Consider the following 19,396-nt stretch of genomic DNA (forward strand, 5'->3'; position numbering starts at 1 on the left):
TTTGAATATTTGACTCCAGGCTACTTTTCCATGTATTTTTGACAAGCAGAATGAGCATTATTTCATGGTGGGAATTAATTAAGTACATTTGCTCATGTAGGCTACTGTAGCTTAGTTCTACTTTTCTACTCCTACTCTACTTCATTTCAGAGGGAACTATTGTACTTTTTACTCGGATTGACATTCATCAGATTAACATTTTACATATAAAAATAAACATTTCCATAATTTTATAAAACACAATTCAGTGATTCCCAACTTGTTTGCCCTGTAACATATTACAAGAAGCATTGTCTAGTGGAGGCCTTTTTGTTATTATGTCAATGAGTGCTCAGTCATTTGAAAAAGGGATAAGAAAATCCTATTGTTCACAACAAAGCTGAAATTAGACAAAAGTCTGAAAAATGATTACAGATTTGTTTAGCATAATTCAGTTTTTCCTACTTTCTACTCCAATTAATCATCTAATGGCCCCTCAGATGTATCTTGTGACTCCTGGCTGGGGGCCAAACCCCACGTTGGGAACTAACTACTGGATGAACATACCGTCGTATAAGCAACCAGCTAACTCCAATCTAAAAATCTCATATGAAGCTAAATATCTTTCACAGTCGCCAAGTGTCGGCAGAATGAGACTTTTACTTTTGATACTTCGGTATAATACATTTAGTTGATAATACTTCTGTACTTTGACTTCTGGAGGAGTTTGAGTGCACCACTTTAACTTGTAATGAAGTATTTGTTGTTTTATTGAGGCAAGGAACAGCACCACAGCACACTGGTGATTACAAACAGCAGCATTACACAAAGTCTATACAGCCTCCATCTTTAAGTTTGATCTTGCCACATGTTTGCATTGTATGCAACTTTCTAAATATGATTAACACTTGAGCTGCCTTTCTTTTTAAGTGTACCTGCTGCTCCTTCACAGTTTATTACTAAAAGAAACATGAAGCACAATTATTGAAACTGACAAAGTCTCCAAAGCTCTCAACACATTTTCTGCTTTGTACCCGATGTACAAAATGCCACACCCATGTGACCAGTACACGTGCCACCTGGCCAAACACCTCGTTGCTTGATTGGCGAGTGCTCAATCAGGATGGAAGCAATATGTAAAAAGACAACAGGTGAGAACCTGTTCACAGCAACAATGGAAGTCAACATAGCAGCAACAGACATGTAGCAACATAAAAAATAATAATTCATGCTTTCTGTTTTTTGTTTCCTTCATCGTTTAGCTGTCTATGTTCTATATTGAAATTAGAATATGTTTGATTCAGATTTTCAGTCCAAAATACAACCTTTGGAAATGCATTGATGTGTTGGTTGGTTTTACAATGTGGAGAGAAATAAATACTTTCATCAGTGTGCAGTTCTTGGTCAATATATTACTTTACTCTAACAATATCTGTGAAAAACTCAAACCCAGACTATATCATTAGAAACGTAGACATGTTAAAGTGTTGTAGATTAAGCACAGCTGCGTGTAACTGGTCCAAGCAGAATCAGATAGTTTGCACTGTTTGTGTGCCATACGTTGACAAAATTGGGTTTTTATACTGTAAAACGCTGCACAGAGATTTTCAGAAGTCATTCAAAGAATCTGTTTGCCCCCTGCATTATGACAGACGGTCAAAGAGAGTGAATTTCATGGAGAGGGAAACATTGATCCTTTTCATAAAACAAAAAACAGGAGAGGTTTCTCTCATGTTACAGCAGATTTGAAACTTGAAAACAAGCAGATTATTAACGACAGGAATTTAGACATCGTGAATTAAAAAATCCAGCTCTCACTAAGCTGAATTGTAACATATGGAATCCTTCAAAAATAAAACTGTGAATTGATGTGTTAGTGCAGCATGTTTAAAATATGTAGTATGTCTAAAATATCCTCTTTAAGAGGCAATTTAGCAACTGATTTAGCAAGATTGTAACATTCAAAGAAAGGCACCGAGCCGCTGTGTGTCTCTTTTGTTCTTATCACTCACCTCTGTCTAAGAACAGAGTTGCATCCTTCAAAGATGAGATAATGTGCATTTTGTGGCACGATGACGTCTGAGATTCAAAAGGCTGCGTGACGGTCAGATTATCTGATGTCTGACTGCCAAAGGTATCGACACAAGTCAGACTGGACAGACCGGTCAGTGACATGCATCCTGTGCTGTCCTGTTACAGTCACTGCTCTGCAGCAAGTCTATAAGATGCCACGCTGTTCTGCAAATCCATCCCTTCACTGAACGCCGCTCACAGTAAGGTAAGACAATCCACTGAATTCTAATTCAATTGTGTCGTACTTTCAGCAAAGAAGAAGCCCTGATAATAATGTACTTATTGAAACACATTTATCATCGTTATCATGTGATTTCCATGCTCTAACTTCAGGAGGAGGATTGCGTGACCTCGAAGCTGTCAGCAAATTCTGCAACCTGACTGGGATTTGTGAAACTTTTCAGAGTTGAACTCCAACCTACAGACCTGTTCACGCACAAGTCTGTTTATCTTGTTACCTGAAAAGTCAAATATATGGGCTGTTTGCTCAATAACAGCAGTGTGTAACTCTCATGACCCTGACCAGTTCAGTTTAATCCTGAGTGTACTTCTCGTTCCCAAAACTGAAAACCTTGGCCTGACATCAATGTTGTACGGTATCATTCTTTATCACCACAAAGGTTTGGTGACTGTAATGTGTGTTTTTTGTCAGAAGCTTAAGCCATGTCTGAAAGGATGGTCGTGTCCCAACCCAGGCCCTTCATCATGACCAGTGCATCCAACCAATGGACCTCTGGCATCTGTGATTGCTTCCAAGACCTGCCGCAGTGTATGTGCGCTTCTTTTTATGCAGTCGCTGTCAGATAATACGAGATATCAAATCTCAAAGATGAAGATCTGAAACATTGTTTTCTTGAGTGCAACAATAATGTGTGTACACCTTTAAGAGGCTTTGCAGCCCAAGAAGAGATGTTTGGCCATGACCTCAGCGACCGATGTTGTCCAGCTGTGAAACCTTTTAGATGAGCACATTCCTACTGTTGAGCTGAACTGGGACTTTTATTTCAGGCTGCCTCGCCTTTTGGTGTCTTCCCTGCTTCACCTGTAAGACAGCACATGAGGCCGGGGAGTGTGTATGTTTACCTCTGCTGGACGCTTTTGGACTTATCCCTCCTATGTCCACAGCCATCAGGGTGTCAGTACGCCAACGCTATGGCATTGAGGTAATTGTATTCTTCATATAGTACTTACAAGCATCGGGTTAACCCGCATAAAAGTCATCATTCATCAGATTTGTTTATGTATTCTTTAACGAAATTAATGTCTGTAGCCCGAAAATCACACTGACACCTAGGGGTCAGTATGTGACAAGCTGGCAATGAGAACAGGTTAGGGTTATACAAAACTAGTGCAGTGCTTGGCTCCTGGTATCGCTACTTGCACGTAGAAAGCATTCGTTTTTTTCCTTTCACTGTTGCATGCCTAACCCCTCTTCTCTCCTCGCCCAACCGTCCCTAACTGTGTCTCTGTCTCCACAGGGTACCATTTGCAGGGATTGTCTGCACTCCTGCTGCTGCGGGCCCTGCACCTGGTGTCAAATAGCAAGAGAGATCAAAACAAGGAAGACTCCCATCACCTTCGTCAGCATGGCCACCAGATAAGAACAAAATGCTGAATTCGCCACAGCATCATCGCTGCGTGTGATGCATTGCTGTTTCAAGCATGGCTGCCTCTGTGGCATGTCGCTGAGCAACTGATTGAACATCAGCACATTGAGGGTCATAAATGTTGCATCACTTGCTGATGGAAAGAAGAGATAAGCACACACTTCACCTTTGTAAAACAGATACAGTATAAATGAGAACTTAACAGTGACAGTAGTGGTATGAACTGAACTGTATTGTATACAGTTTTTTGGGTGACTGACTTTGCACACAGATTTCACACATACATCTTTAAAATGATATAAGGAATGCTTATATCTTCTGACTTCTCCTAAAGCGCCACCACAAGATTGAGAAATATTTTATGACCAAATACCTGCAAAACAAATAACATTCCCATCAGTCTCAGCTGCAGGCCTACTTTGCTAATATTCTAAATAACAATAGTGAACATGATCAAAAAAAATGACCTGCTTACAGTAACATCAGCCTGTTAGCATTGTCCCTGTGAGCATGTTAGCATTCTGATTGTAGCCTTAAGCTCAAAGTGCTAACAGGACTGTACACTCAACACCTAGAGGTTTGCGAAGATCACTTTTCCTGAACGACTGGTTATATTGTGTTACTAACTATTAGAATGTACTGTAATTCTTAGTTCCAGGAAGTTGTGCTGTAGATGCATTTGTAATAAATCATACATTCTTCTTATTTATGTCCCTGAATCTTTCAGTCTGTTCCTAGTATTTGTATCACATATGAGTCAACAGTGCAATACAACTCAAAGTCTGTCTGAAGTTCAACACAATAAATCTCAGTGTGCTCTATCTTATGCATGGTATCTGCCGAGGTTAATACATGCCTAGAAGTGTTAAATGACAGCTTTTGAGCCATGCGATCACATCGGTGTCTGACATCAGGCAAGCGTTTATTAAAATAAAGTTTAAAAAAGTGCACACTTTCGCACGAGAAATATAAGAACAATAGGCTTGTCTGTGGCTGCTTCCATGATTTAGATGTCTCTAAGTCTGTTATGAGGTGTTTTCTTTACACCTCTTGTGTGCTTGCCTTCCACATTGACTTTAAACTTTTGAGTAGGGCTGTAGTCAAGACTCGAGTCAACGTCCAACACGGAGCAGCGCTGACACAAATGTGAGTGAGTTCAAATGGGGTCAATTCAGTTTTTAGACTTTGTAGTCTGCTATGATTACATGTCACACTTGGCCTTGCTTGACCTAGCTTCCATAAAGGAGGAGCTTAGACGCACACAAACACACACACACGCACACACACACGCACACACACACGCACACACACACACGCACACACACACAATTCGTAAAATATGTAACGTTGAGCGGCGCAATGTTTTGGTTCAGGTTTATACAACTCCACAGAGGCAGAGCAGAGGAGGGAAATGCTGCAGCTCACTGATATGACCGTTGAACTGTGCCTCTTGCTGTTCACCAATGCTCACTTTATTATTCCCTCTGCAGTGTGACCTTGCTGCTTCCTCCTTTCCTCGTTCCCTGCCACTCCCGTCTCACACATTCTGACTGTGTCCACGTTTGGATTGTTACCCAGTTCTCCCTGAAGTTTCCTCAACAAGCCGATTGTACTTGAACTTGCATGTAAGAGAATCTACAAGAAAACTGTCATCCAAAGATGTGAAATGAGCAGCGATGTGGAGCTCAGCGGGAGTAAACTGATGAGTCACTTTGCATTGAGTCACAATATGTCGATTGGGCAAAAAACAGCCATCCATCTGATGACTTTACTTTGCACAGATTTTCTCACGTCAAGACACAATTAGGACAAATGCAAAATGTAGGATCACTCAAATTACAAATCCATTAAAATGCACTTTACCATACTTACATCATGCCTTTACAATTGACCTTAGGTTTAATAACCTACATACTGGACTTTGACCTGTTAGAATAGGGCCTGTGTGTAGAAATTAAGCTGATAACAGATCTCACACAGTATCCTGGCTCTCAGAGGACGTGGAGCTCAAGCCAAACTTCTGGATTTTGATACAACAAGAACTAGGTGAGACATTTGATTAACTTTTAATTTAACAATTTAACAACAAAACACTTTTCCTAAACGCATTTCATGCCACTGGACTATTACTAGTATTTTATACCGGACAATTTATAAGATACAGTATATATGTTCCAGCCCAATGTAAAAACCCAGAATTTCCACTGTAAAATATGTAAATATATAAATATATGAACAAAATGTATTACAAGCTAAAGTCAACTCAAGTCTTTTCAGACATTAGTGACACGATCGCCAACATCCGCCTTCTCTTACTGCATGTTTAACATAAGCTAAAAACTGTCATATAACAGACTACAAGGTCTGCATCGAAAAAAATAAAAAATAAACACTGGGAAATTGGTGCAAATTACTGTCAATGCGTGTGATATTACCAAAAAATGTTATATACAAATGAGACATGCTATTTTCTTTTGTTTGTCACAATCAGGTTTAGACGTACACAATATGTGAGCTGTACCTTAAAGTTACTGGGTTTTACAAGTCTAATCTTTTCTGTCTTGTCCCAGGAAATGTCTGGCGTGATCCCTATATTCCTGACAGGGCTCTGCTTCGTATTGCTCAGGCCCACTTGTTGCAGCAGCAGCAGGATTCTGGTAGTGCCTGTTGATGGCAGCCACTGGATCAACATGGAGTTGATCCTCCGAGAGCTGCACTCCAGAGGCCACAGCATTACTGTGCTGCGCTCTGCCAAGAGCTGGTACATCCCTAGCACTTCTTTGATTTATAACTATATTAATGTGACCATGCTGGAGGATGAGTCGGACATGAAATTCTACAATAAAATGCTACAAAATGTTATGGAATGCCGCCGGTCGCCGCATTTCATAAGCGCCTTCTGCCAACAGCACTTGATCACATCCATGTTGGGAAAGGGCCATGAGATCCTTGCTAGAGCAGCTGCTACAATGTTAGATGACCCTGTTTTTATGAAGAAGCTGCAAGATACCAAGTTTGACTTAATGTTAACGGACCCTGCTTTGACTTTAGGGGTTCTTCTGGGTAGTTATCTCAAGCTGCCAATGGTTTTCAATGTGCGCTGGATTAATAATGGGGAGGGCCATTTCACCATAGCTCCCTCTCCTGTCTCCTATGTCCCCGTGTCAGGAAGCGAACTTCATGATCAGATGGATTTTCTGGAACGAACCAAGAATATGTTACATTATCTTTATAGTGTTGTTGAACAACACTTTGTCCTTAGCTCTCCCTACTCCGATCTGCTCCGGCGGCATTTCCCTCCTGGGACTGACCTGCTGTCGTTGGAGCGGGCAGCTGATATCTGGCTGGTGAGGACGGATTTTGTCTTTGAGTTCCCTCGACCCACCATGCCCAATGTGGTCTACATAGGGGGGTTCCAGTGCAAACAGTCCCGTCCCCTCCCCATTGAGCTGGAGGCCTTCATGCAGAGCTCCGGGGAGCATGGGGTGGTGGTCATGTCTTTGGGGACGTTCGTGTCGGCCATGCATCGTGAGGCCATAGAGGCCATCGCTGCTGCTTTTGCTCAACTCCCTCAGAAGGTGGTGTGGAGGTTTGTGGGTGAAAGACCTTCATCCCTGGGGAACAACACCCTGCTGGTGGACTGGTTGCCTCAAAGAGACCTCCTGGGACACCCCAAGACTCGTGCCTTTGTAGCCCACGGAGGAACCAATGGCATGTATGAGGCCATTTACCACGGCGTTCCCGTTCTAGGCCTGCCCCTGCTCTTTGACCAGTTCGACAACCTAGTCCGACTAAAGGTACGCGGGGAAGCTCGGGTGGTGGAGGCCAAATCAATCACCAAAGAAGACTTCCTGGAGGCTCTCAAGGACATCTTGGAGACTCCCTCATACCGTGACAACATACAGCGTCTCTCACAGCTACACCGCGACCAGCCAATGTCTCCCATGGACACCGCCATCTTTTGGATTGAGTACGTCATCCGGAACAAAGGAGCAGTCCATCTGCAGTCAGCAGGTTTTAATCTTCCTTGGTATTCCTACTTCTGCCTGGATGTGGCAGTTTTAATTATGGCCCTTATTGGAGTCTTTGTCTGGGGTTCAGTCTTCGTCTGTAAGATGATCTGCTGCCGAAGGTCCCGGAGGAAGATGAAGGCAGAGTAACTGATTGGAAAATAACTCATGCTTCGTGACTACCCAGTGTTTGTTGGGGGAATAAACACTCAAGCGTTCTCATTTACTATTTTGAAACATTTCTGTCTTATATTCTAACTATTTAAAATGAATAATTGTAATCATGTTTGTTAGAAATACAGACAATATTGTCACATAAATGCTTTTGTCAGAGATGTCAATTAAAACCTACGAGAAGTCAAGGCTTGTTTCAAGGAGATTTATCAGTTTTTGGGATTTATCTGGAACTGTTTTGAAATCATACAAATTAGTATAAACCATTAATCATAGTGGGCCCTTTCAAGCCTTTCTAAGCTAGTTTTCATCAACAACTGAAAAGTCCATAACTTTTTACCACAATGTGTTATCAGAATGCTCTAACACAAGAACAAGCAGGTGGAAGGTGGTACAACACATATTCTGAATGCAAATTTACATAAATTTGAAATATTGCAAAGGATTTGTTTACTTACATGACTATTCCATCATGTCATTCAAAATGGTTTATCAAAGATCTCACAGACAGAAATTGTGACAGCTGCCACCTGACAGCCCATGAGTTTCCTCACTTCCTGTATCAATCAAACACTTTGCAGGAAGAGGAACCTACTGAGAGCTCACATCACGGACTGTGGAGAGAAAATCTAAATCCTCAAGAAAATACCATATTATCCTTTTTATACTAAATGCTTTTTTCCAATTATTTTAAATCTATTCTTTTCTGCAGGGCTCTGCCGACACAATTCTGACAAACGTATGTAAGTTGTGCAATCACATTGGCCAAGAAGTTGAGTCTGTCTGAGTTCAGTCTGTGCCAACATGATGTGTACATGATCATGGCCTACAGTCATTTTGTCATCATTCTATGAATGTAAAAAGCATGTATGAAGGGAAATGTCACACACTATATGGATGCTATACAGTACCTTTAAACAGATTGTAATTGCAAACACACATGGAGTCTTATCATGAGATCACTTCAGTGCCCACCACAAACTAAATGTGAGATTGTGGTGTACACAATTGTTTTTGTGCCAGCTAATTTTGGCCAGGTCAAACAGAGAGCCTAAACACTGAGGGGGGGGGGGGGGGGGGGGGGATACTTTGGTCACTAGACTGTAGCAGAGCTGAAGATCATTCAACACAGTATGGTAAAGTATCTGTTCAGTGATTGGGCAATGTATGCTGGTGATTCAGAGCTAAAGGGACATGGAAAATGGGCTGCATATTAGCATATACAGTATGCCCAGATACTGTAGTTCACACCTTATTCCACTGAGTCACCAACTGGCCCCAGATGTAGTGCTGATAATAGTCATGGTGATAATGCATTTCAAGAAGGACTAATCAAGTAGATATTAGAGGAAAGAGCAATATGTTCCTGTAGTCCTGTCTCCTGTCACCAGTAAACTGTCTTTTTGAGTGGCAGAAGGATGTCGCAATGAGGTTGCCCGTTTTCTCACTGCAGCTTCCTGTGTGATTTTTTATTTTGCAGAACTCAGATCTGGCACCAAGGCTTCAGGATTATTAAACCTTATAGACCCTGTTTGGCTTAGTGAGCCCTATTGGGGTTCTAATAGCCCGGTACCTGAGATGGCTTCATCCCCATCTTTCTATGTACAACTCCTTGTTCCATGACAAGCTGTAATACAACCAGCTGATATCCGTCCCTCCATGTCCAATGTGGTGTATAGGGCCAAGGGGACCTTAATTTTGAGCTCTGGAGAGCATGAGGTGGTAGTAATGCCCCAAGGGACTGGTCAGTTTATTCGTCACAATCTTGGATTATTTAATAAATCAGGCATTGGTGACATTTTTAAAGGAAACAAAGTGAGTGATTAGACCCTCCTCCCCTTGAAACCATGTGGTAAAAATACTGCCTAACACCCATTGTCTTAACAAACCCATTCTTCCTCAAAACAATTTCAATTGTGTAAGTTTTTTTAATTCCCACTGGTGCACAAGCAAAGTTCACCCTGGGTGAATTACACTCATTTACTGTATATTACGTGGATGACTGAAATAAGTCATTTTCAAGCATTTTATTTTATACATCCACTTTTAGTGCAATGAATGTGTTTTCTTCTACAGGGTTTTTTGTATGGTTCCTCTTTCTGTGATTCTAATGTTGTCCGTCAATCAACTCTATTCTTGGTTTTTGTCACTTAGGGGGAGAGTACTTTGACTTGCATTCATTCTCTGGAGACTAACCCTACTGTACTGTAAGTGTTGTCACTTACTGTACAAACAAAAGTTAATGGTTCACTCTTTGAATCCCATACACTTACACACATTTGCTTGCTCTTGCTTCTGTCTCAAGTTTACCAATCTAAGCTTAAACAAGATGCATAAAATAAACATAAAATGAAATACACTTATCTATTCAGTTATGGAAACCAAAGTTAAATCTGCTAAATTCAATTTGAAAATACTTACATCGTAAAAACACTATTCACGTGTTGAAAAGCATGTTCAAAGACAGCATAGCATAAGGGTTAATGTGTTTAATGGCACGTAGCCAGCGGCCGACACTATAAAGGGCATTAGAGGACAATACATTAGTTCCCTCCCTCACAGCTCCTGTCCATCTCCATCATCCTGTCTGCTACTGGAGTAAGAGAGCCGGAGACCGAGAGAATGAGAGAGTATATGTTTTTGTTCTGGGCCAGAAAGGCTCCTGCCTCAGGATGTTGCCTTTAAAGCTGAAGAAATGGGTTTCCTGTGGAGGAAACGATCACAGAACAGACAAGGCTTGGTCGAGACACGGTGTTCCCAACATTTCTTGAACACAGGTCACCCAGCTGCAGAGCGGGCAGCACACTTTTGTGGGACAGAGTTGGTCTCATAGCCTCGAGTGGTGAGTAAAAACGTCTTGTTTTGGAATATATGGTTTGCACCTGCTGATGCTAAACCATTTCAGAATGCTCTTGATTTCTGCTCTGCAGGTGTTTGTCTCGCCTGATGGATCCTGGATGCTTTGGAGATTGGTTGATTGACAGCACATAATCTGATCCTGATCTTTTCCTCAGGAGAAAGCATTTATAAATAATATGGAGTGGACAAATGACAAGTGGAACTAATCAGAGTTGTGTTTTGAGTGAATGAATGGGTATTTCTACACCAACTCATCATCCTGCAACTGTCAATCCATGTTTGAGTAAGGTTACCTGTAGTTTCCCATGTCAGGTGCTTTTACCAACAGAGACATGTCCAATGACAGCTGCAACCTCCCGTTGGACACGGACACGTTTGGCCTGACCTGTATCTATGGCCTGATCTTCTCTTTGGGTCTCCCCAGCAACCTGCTTTCTCTCTGGGGACTGTACCACCTGGGCCGCTCTGGTGTAGGAGGCTGCCAGCTGGTCTACATTCTCAACCTGCTGCTATCAGACCTCCTCCAGCTGCTCACCCTACCACTGTGGATCCTTTATCTCCAAGGTGGTCACCGCTGGCCTTACAGCCAGATAACTTGCGAGCTGGTGGGCTATGTTTTTTACGTAAACGTCTACGCCAGCGTCATGTTCTTGTGCCTGATAGCGCTGGACCGCTGCCTGGCCATCGTGTACCCGCTTAGCAGCCGCAGAGTACGGACTGTCCGGGTGGCAGCGTTTTCTGGCGTGGCAGTTTGGACCCTCACCTTCCTGTTCTGTCTGAGTGGACTGCTGCCGTCCGTGTTTGACTCTGATCGTCTGCTGTGTCTGGAGCAGTACCCAGTCAGCCCCAGATACGCCCGCTTCAAGATCACAACGGTGGCCCTGGGCTTCCTGCTGCCATGTGCCATACTCGGGTGAGTTAACCCCAAGTTCCCAGTGAGGACACTCCCACATGTTGTGTTTCTAAATATGTTCAAAGCTTCTGTGGTTAAATGAGTCAACAATTTACAATGCACATGAACTTATTTTTGTGTCAAAATAATACAAATGGTCAGAATTGTGCTCCAACAGAAGGGTAGCATACTATTTACCAACCACGAGTTAAAGTAATCCAATAAAATGTATGAAGAGTATTGCAACATGAACTGAAATGTAGCTGAAAAAAACTATTTAGGGCCCCCTTTATGATACAGAGCTACTTTTCCTTGTTTATGTGTGGTACAGTTTGACAAAGGGAAATGGTATAATGTCCTTGGGGAACATTATATAATCAAGTATATTCTGATGGCTGATGTTCTCAATTGCAACTCTGCTTCCTCCCTTAGCTACACCTCAGCCCACATTGGGGTGACACTCCGACGATCTCCGTCTCTCTCTGACCATGAGCGGCACAAAATCGTGGGCATCCTCGTCGTGATCACCATCAACTTCATTGTTGTGTTTGGACCCTATCACCTCGTGGGCGGATACAGATTTGTGTCCTTGCTGCTGACTGACGAGCCGTGTGGAATGGAGCGTTCCATTTTCCTCATCTATCGCCTGTGCTACGGTCTGACCAGCCTCAATACCCTGTTGAATCCCCTCTTCTATATCTTCCTGTGCCCCGATGCCCGGCTAGAGCTGCAAAGATCCTTGCCCTGTTTGGGAAGGAGGCAAAGCACGCACAAAAAGATTAGCCTCAGTACCAGAGCGCCCTCAGACAACCAGAGGGAGAGCGAAACTGGACATAATAATCTTCTGGAGATATAACTTGGATTTAACCTCAGAGCTGAGCTCCTGGTATTTAGTCAAAGCTAGTGTGCCACCAAGTGGAAGTGCATGTGTACAGTGTGTTTCAGCTCTCAGCAAATGTATTCATTTTCTTCAGGGTGCTTAACCTCATCAGCTATAAGACTTCCACGAGTTCAAGTTTCAGTTACTCGTCATGATCTAAATACTGTTTCAGAGGAACACAGAACTGTTGCTGACATAAACTCAACACATATATAATTCAGTGCAAATATGCCAAAAATCCACTCTTTTGTGATATCCAATACCATCCCCAAATTATACAACCAAAATAAGATCCATCTATTTACTCGATTGGTTTTTTGATAGTGTGGAAATGAATCAATCATTTCACAATCAAACTGTGTTCTTTTACTGTCATGTTACAATTAAAAATGTATAAATTAAAAATGAATGTTCAATCACGTGTTTGCTTTCAGTCATTTTAAAAATAGAAATATCTGCGGAAGCACAAGCATGACTGTGGCTACATGACCGCAAGGGAAGTGACACACCTGAATGTTTTTTCGTTTATTAATGTTTAGAAATGTCACAACATTATACATATAGACACTGCATGAATGGAAATTATTACAATAATGGACATTTATGACAACAATTCTCTATTATAAGCATAATGGGCAAAAAAATAAGAAGCGCATTCTGTTTTTCAAAGATGTTGCCTGTGTCAGCTCCTGCTGATAACATCTAGTGAGAGACACATGTTTACAAAGCAAGCAACTAAAAAGAAGCAATAATGTATGGGTCATTCAACAAAATATACACATCAGACAAGCATCCACGTCAAAATAAGAAAATCATGCAGAATACTGTATGATTGTTCCAGCAGTTGTTCATTCAGTACACACTGCAGACGAATGCTGACTAAATCGCCTGTCATGATGACTGCTGTGAGAAGGGCCTACAGGAAGCGAAAGGAGGTGAATGTTAGTTGAGAGTTTGTAATGATACTAAGCCAAGAAGTAAACAGAAGCCTGGCCATTATTGCAGTACGTTTTCGTTCAGTTCTCAGTGGAATTAGCAAGACTTTCATTCTTCTCCTGATCCTCTCCCTTCAGACAAACGGTTGTAATCAAATTGCTCTGCTTCAACTCAATCTCGGTGGTGGCGAAAGAGCTTTGAGCAGTGCTGCGGCGTCGGCCAAACTCTGCCAGATCCTCAGCCAGGACACTCTCCATCACCGCACCCAGAGAATGTCTGATCTTCTTGCACAGGTCAGGGCAGCTGAACACGTACAGAATGGGGTTAAGGACACTGTTAAGGAAGCCGATGCTTGCTGAGATCGGGAGGAACTTGCCTGCAAATCTCTGGGCAGGATGCCCACTGGGAGCCATCACCTCCATGATGATGAAGAAGTGGTACGGGGCCCAGCAGAGTACAAAGCTCACCACCACGGCCACCACGAGTCGAACGAAACGGAAAGGGCGCCGGTTGCCTCTGCGTGCCAAGCTGGTATTGACGGTGGCATAGCTGAGGATGATGATCAGAAGAGGGATCAGGAAGGACAGAAAGAGCTTCATGAAGGCTAAGGCCTCTTTGCGCTGCTTACATAAAGGTCCCAGGTCAAACGGATCAGCAGGGAGGAGTCGAGCAAAATTGTAGTAACACTGGATCTTGCCGTTAGGTTGATGAATGGTGTCACGGAATATGTAGAAGGGGATGGTGAAGACCACAGCCAAAGCCCAGATCACCCCACATATCCTCCCCACTAGTTGGACGTTCCTGTAGTTCTGGGCCCAGACGGGTCTCAGCACCACCAGGCAGCGGTCCATAGAAATGGCCGCCAGCAGGAAACCGCTGACAAACATGTTGAGAAAGAAGATGGAGGAATGGATGCGGCAGAAGGTTGTGCCCAAGGTCCAGGTGCTGCCGCAGGCCATGTAGACGGTGAAGAAGGGCAGGGAGGAAGTGGCCAGCAGGTCTGAGGCTGCAAGGTTCAGGATCCAGACACCAATGACAGAGCGACGGACATGGAAGCCCACTACCCACAGGATGAGGAGGTTCTCTAGGATGCCAATGGAGGAGACCAAGCCATGGAGGGAAATGGTGAACATGCTCAAAGAGCTCATCTTGTCTGTTTGGTTTGATGGGTGAAAAATGCTGATATTTGCCCCCAGGCTGACAGGACAGTGCACCATCTTGGAGGGCAGACGTCTTGACGTTAACTTGGCCTTTTGCTTCACGCTGATGTGATCTATGACAGAGATTAGAACATATACAATGAATGTCCGATTCTATGCCCATTCAGATATTTAGATAATTCTATAACAATAAATATATTTAATTCATGCAAAAACAGTTTAATGTTCATGACAGGACACACATTCTCACTATGCATAAGCCGCTTTTTGGCTAGAACACATTTGTACGTGTTTCCCAAGCACCAAGAACAAGAAACACAGCAGAGGTGTGAAAAACATGCGTTTTCTGTTTTGCATATACTCTGGTGTTTGCATGCAAATGATCTGTTTCTCTGTTTCATTTGATTCTTTTGCACAACCTTCAAAACGAATACTGGAAAACTCTTCACAGTCTGTAAGTTAATAGGTGATTAAACTAAGTATTTAGGCTTTGAAGATCAGAAATACATTTAATTAGAATAACTTTTGGGTTGTCAGGTTGTGAAAAAACACCATCCAGCCAATTGTTCACAACCTAGCAATCCAAATATTGATCTTATTGATGGATCTAACTAAGGCATTTATAAGTAATTCATTAACAATTAACTAAACAAACACTAGTTACAACTAATTTTCTTGAGGCAAGATGGCAACAACATTAGATCAATTAGTTTATCATACGCCCGAAAAAACGAAATAAATTGAATTGAATTGAATTAACAGCTTAATAGTGTCATTCTGAAAATGTATCACTTGCTTTCAGCCCTGAGTTAAGCAAATGTTAGTTTAGCTCGGCCATTTGTGGTTACTACTCTGTTGCAAACTCTGCAAAAGCAAAGACAGTCTGGTGATAGGTCTTAACAATCTAAACGCATTTGATCCATTTCCAAAGCACATTTAATTTGTAAGGAGTGAAAAAACATCTTTAAGTGGATTAAACTGTCTCCTTGCAAGATTCTTACACCCCTCGTGCTCAGCACACAGACCTCCTGGAAAAAAAAAAAGAATCCCTCACCTTTTCCTCTGTCCCTGGTGGGTCTGATGAGATCTCTGTCATAATGTTTCTGTATCACACGGTACGCAGCACTTGCCTCATGGGCGTGTGAGTACAGAACAGAAATAGGAAGTCACAAACTCTCCAAAAAAAAAAAGTAGTGCTAAATGTGACACCAACCCAATTTGACCCAACTTCAAATGAGGCTAATATTTGGCTGATACTGTAGTTCACACCTTATTCCACTGAGTCACCAACTGGCCCCAGATGTAGTGCTGATAATAGTCATAGTATGGTGATAATGCATTTCAAGAAGGACTAATCAAGTAGATATTAGAGGAAAGAGCAATATGTTGCTGTAGTCCTGTCTCCTGTCACCAGTAAACTGTCTTTTTGAGTGGCAGAAGGATGTCGCAATGAGGTTGCCCGTTTTCTCACTGCAGCTTCCTGTGTGATTTTTTATTTTTCAGAACTCAGTTCTGGCACCAAGGCTTCAGGATTATTAAACCTTATAGACCCTGTTTGGCTTAGTGAGCCCTATTGGGGTTCTAATAGCCCGGTACCTGAGATGGCTTCATCCCCATCTTTCTATGTACAACTCCTTGTTCCATGACAAGCTGTAATACAACCAGCTGATATCCGTCCCTCCATGTCCAATGTGGTGTATAGGGCCAAGGGGACCTTCATTTTGAGCTCTGGAGAGCATGAGGTCGTAGTAATGCCCCAAGGGACTGGTCAGTTTATTCGTCACAATCTTGGATTATTTAATAAATCAGGCATTGGTGACATTTTTAAAGGAAACAAAGTGAGTGATTAGACCCTCCTCCCCTTGAAACCATATGGTAAAAATACTGACTAACACCCATTGTCTTAACAAACCCATTCTTCCTCAAAACAATTTCAATTGTGTAAGTTTTTTTAATTCCCACTGGTGCACAAGCAAAGTTCACCCTGGGTGAATTACACTCATTTACTGTATATTACGTGGATGACTGAAATAAGTCATTTTCAAGCATTTTATTTTATACATCCACTTTTAGTGCAATGAATGTGTTTTCTTCTACAGGGTTTTTTGTATGGTTCCTCTTTCTGTGATTCTAATGTTGTCCGTCAATCAATTCTATTCTTGGTTTTTGTCACTTAGAGGGAGAGTACTTTGACTTGCATTCATTCTCTGGAGACTAACCCTACTGTACTGTAAGTGTTGTCACTTACTGTACAAACAAAAGTTAATGGTTCACTCTTTGAATCCCATACACGTACACATATTTGCTTGCTCTTGCTTCTGTCTCAAGTTTACCAATCTAAGCTTAAACAAGATGCATAAAATAAACATAAAATGAAATACACTTATCTATTCAGTTATGGAAACCAAAGTTAAATCTGCTAAATTCAATTTGGAAATATACCTGGGACCTTTATGTAAGCAGCGCAAAGAGGCCTTAGCCTTCATGAAGCTCTTTCTGTCCTTCCTGATCCCTCTTCTGATCATCATCCTCAGCTATGCCGCCGTCAATGCCAGCTTGGCACGCAGAGGCAACCGGCGCCCTTTCCGTTTCGTTCGGCTCGTGGTGGCCGTGGTGGTGAGCTTTGTACTCTGCTGGGCCCCGTACCACTTCTTCATCATCATGGAGGTGATGGCTCCCAGTGGGCATCCTGCCCAGAGATTTGCAGACAAGTTCCTCCCGATCTCAGCAAGCATCGGCTTCCTTAACAGTGTCCTTAACCCCATTCTGTACGTGTTCAGCTGCCCTGACCTGTGCAAGAAGATCAGACATTCTCTGGGTGCGGTGATGGAGAGTGTCCTGGCTGAGGATCTGGCAGAGTTTGGCCGACGCCGCAGCACTGCTCAAACTCTTTCGCCACCACCGAGATTGAGTTGAAGCAGAGCAATTTGATTACAACCGTTTGTCTGAAGGGAGAGGATCAGGAGAAGAATGAAAGTCTTGCTAATTCCACTGAGAACTGAACGAAAACGTACTGCAATAATGGCCAGGCTTCTGTTTACTTCTTGGCTTAGTATCATTACAAACTCTCAACTAACATTCACCTCCTTTCGCTTCCTGTAGGCCCTTCTCACAGCAGTCATCATGACAGGCGATTTAGTCAGCATTCGTCTGCAGTGTGTACTGAATGAACAACTGCTGGAACAATCATAATGCTGTGACATTTCTAAACATTAATAAACTAAAAAACATTCAGGTGTGTCACTTCCCTTGCGGTCATGTACTTCAAATGAGTCTGATATTTGGTCATCTAGTTTCTGAAAAGCCACTGCGCATGGAAATGAGTAAAACAATATTTTTAGAAGTTCGTAGTCGATGAATCAGCCTGTTAAATTGGCCCTATTTTCTGGTTTGCCAGCAGCATCACCCTTTCGCATCATCCTACTTTCTAGTAAATAGATAGAGTTAACATCACTTACTCACATCTTGAATTCATTTTAATTGGAAAGACTATTCAGGTGCTTGGGGAATAACCTACAGCTTCATTTTTTAGAAATACAGCTTTTGTCTAAAGTGCATAACTTTGTCTCAAAGACATGAAGCTAAGCAGTGTCTGTGCGAGTGCATGAACACAACGATTGTTGAATTTGGTGGAACACTTTTCTCAGAACTGATCTTATTTATACAATCCACTGTCCTCTCTGGATTGTGGAGATATCCTTTTAAACTACTGGACTCTTTAAACCACAGTGTTATTCAATTCGCCACTCAAGACAACTGTTGCACAGTTATATGAAAAGGATGGATAGCCATCACTGACGTATCTATAAGGCGGAGGTTTTCTAGTCCAGGTCAAAGTGAACAAACGTGACACCAGCACATCTCAGGGTAGTTGAGCCTTAAAAGTTCTTCATACCAAATCTTAACTGGGGAGCACTGGTTTCTGGCACTATATGCAGCTCACTACTGGAGTGGACTGCAAAGCAAACTGAAGACACACGTTCCTTGTTATGTGATGAGTGCCGTCTGATCTGAGACATCCTGATTGCATAAAGCTTAACTAACTATTTACGATAATCTTGTTAATATTGCTATTACAAAGAGTTTATATGTGCATGACATTCAGATGTGCATATTGCCATTTTTTATATAAGTGTTATATAATAGCATCAATAGCCAATCTAAATGGATGATATTGTTCGGCGATATTAATACATTCAGAATTGGCCTATAATTAGAATTGCAAAGTCAAACAGGATGTCAACATAATTATGAAGTGTAATTTATAGAGTTTTCAAACTCAAAATTGCTTCGAAGTAATGAAATATACAATCCACTGGTGAAATACTTTGGATCACAGCGTACTAATTGAACATGCATGCTACCACAGGTCTGCACGAGTCGTTTACTGTGTTCTTACCTCGGAGAAAATTCAAAATACGAGAAGATTGGTAAATGTGACAAGTTCTGCTAAATCACTAGTATCTCATCACTATGGAACAAATCGGTTGGTACGAGTGGTTCTTGCCCGAGGCCCAATGTGCTTATGGTTTAGCATACCTGGTCAATTGCTAGGCTGCAGTTAGCGCTTTCAATACCTGTGCCACAAGTATCAGTTTCTGTGTCTTGGTAATTGCAACAACAACGAAAACACACTATAATACGCTTATACTTTGTATTTCTTAAGTGCAAGGTTTGTGATTTATGGAGGTGCTTCACTCCTCTAAGCACCAGGAGAGAAAACACTTGAGTAACTGCTGAGAGATATGGGTTCACATTTTGCTCCTTTATCCAATATGAGGATGTACAGGCCTGTGGTATGTCAGCACAGAGCAAATACAAGCCTC

The 19,396-nt window shown here is 42.1% G+C and overlaps 4 protein-coding genes across 4 annotated transcripts; 3 read left to right on the top strand and 1 right to left on the bottom strand.

Annotated features, from left to right (window-relative positions):
* Window positions 1-2,715: 2,715 nt before the first annotated feature.
* On the top strand, window positions 2,716-3,653 carry LOC306796835 (cornifelin homolog A-like; the record flags this gene model as incomplete). Its single annotated transcript, XM_079295901.1, has 3 exons — window positions 2,716-2,821; window positions 3,061-3,215; window positions 3,531-3,653. The coding sequence occupies 3 exons, from the start codon at window positions 2,716-2,718 to the stop codon at window positions 3,651-3,653; spliced, it is 384 nt and encodes a 127-aa protein (XP_079152027.1).
* A 2,579-nt stretch (window positions 3,654-6,232) lies between these two features.
* Window positions 6,233-7,819, top strand: ugt5g1 (UDP glucuronosyltransferase 5 family, polypeptide G1; the record flags this gene model as incomplete). Its single annotated transcript, XM_079295263.1, has 1 exon — window positions 6,233-7,819. The coding sequence occupies one exon, from the start codon at window positions 6,233-6,235 to the stop codon at window positions 7,817-7,819; it is 1,587 nt and encodes a 528-aa protein (XP_079151389.1).
* A 3,215-nt stretch (window positions 7,820-11,034) lies between these two features.
* Window positions 11,035-17,682, top strand: LOC306796836 (G-protein coupled receptor 4-like; the record flags this gene model as incomplete). The annotated part of the gene is made up of 5 exons (XM_079295902.1): window positions 11,035-11,615; window positions 12,027-12,415; window positions 13,805-13,941; window positions 14,202-14,346; window positions 16,966-17,682. 5 exons carry the CDS (start codon window positions 11,035-11,037, stop codon window positions 17,484-17,486), a joined length of 1,773 nt encoding a protein of 590 aa, XP_079152028.1. The 3' UTR covers window positions 17,487-17,682.
* LOC306796453 (prostaglandin D2 receptor 2-like) lies at window positions 13,046-15,667 on the bottom strand. Its single transcript, XM_079295376.1, has 2 exons — window positions 15,625-15,667; window positions 13,046-14,683 (listed from the first exon to the last, which is right to left on the bottom strand). Exon 2 carries the CDS (start codon window positions 14,625-14,627, stop codon window positions 13,491-13,493), a length of 1,137 nt encoding a protein of 378 aa, XP_079151502.1. The 5' UTR covers window positions 14,628-14,683; window positions 15,625-15,667; the 3' UTR covers window positions 13,046-13,490.
* Window positions 17,683-19,396: the final 1,714 nt, after the last annotated feature.

The sequence above is a fragment of the Melanostigma gelatinosum genome, assembly GCF_949748355.1.
Source record: "Melanostigma gelatinosum genome assembly, chromosome: 23".
In the NCBI taxonomy this organism is placed as follows: Eukaryota; Metazoa; Chordata; class Actinopteri; order Perciformes; family Zoarcidae; genus Melanostigma; species Melanostigma gelatinosum.

Bases quoted from the DNA above. Each gene is read 5' to 3' on its own strand.
- LOC306796453 (XM_079295376.1), bottom strand. From the start codon at position 14,627: ATGGTGCACTGTCCTGTCAGCCTGGGGGCAAATATCAGCATTTTTCAC.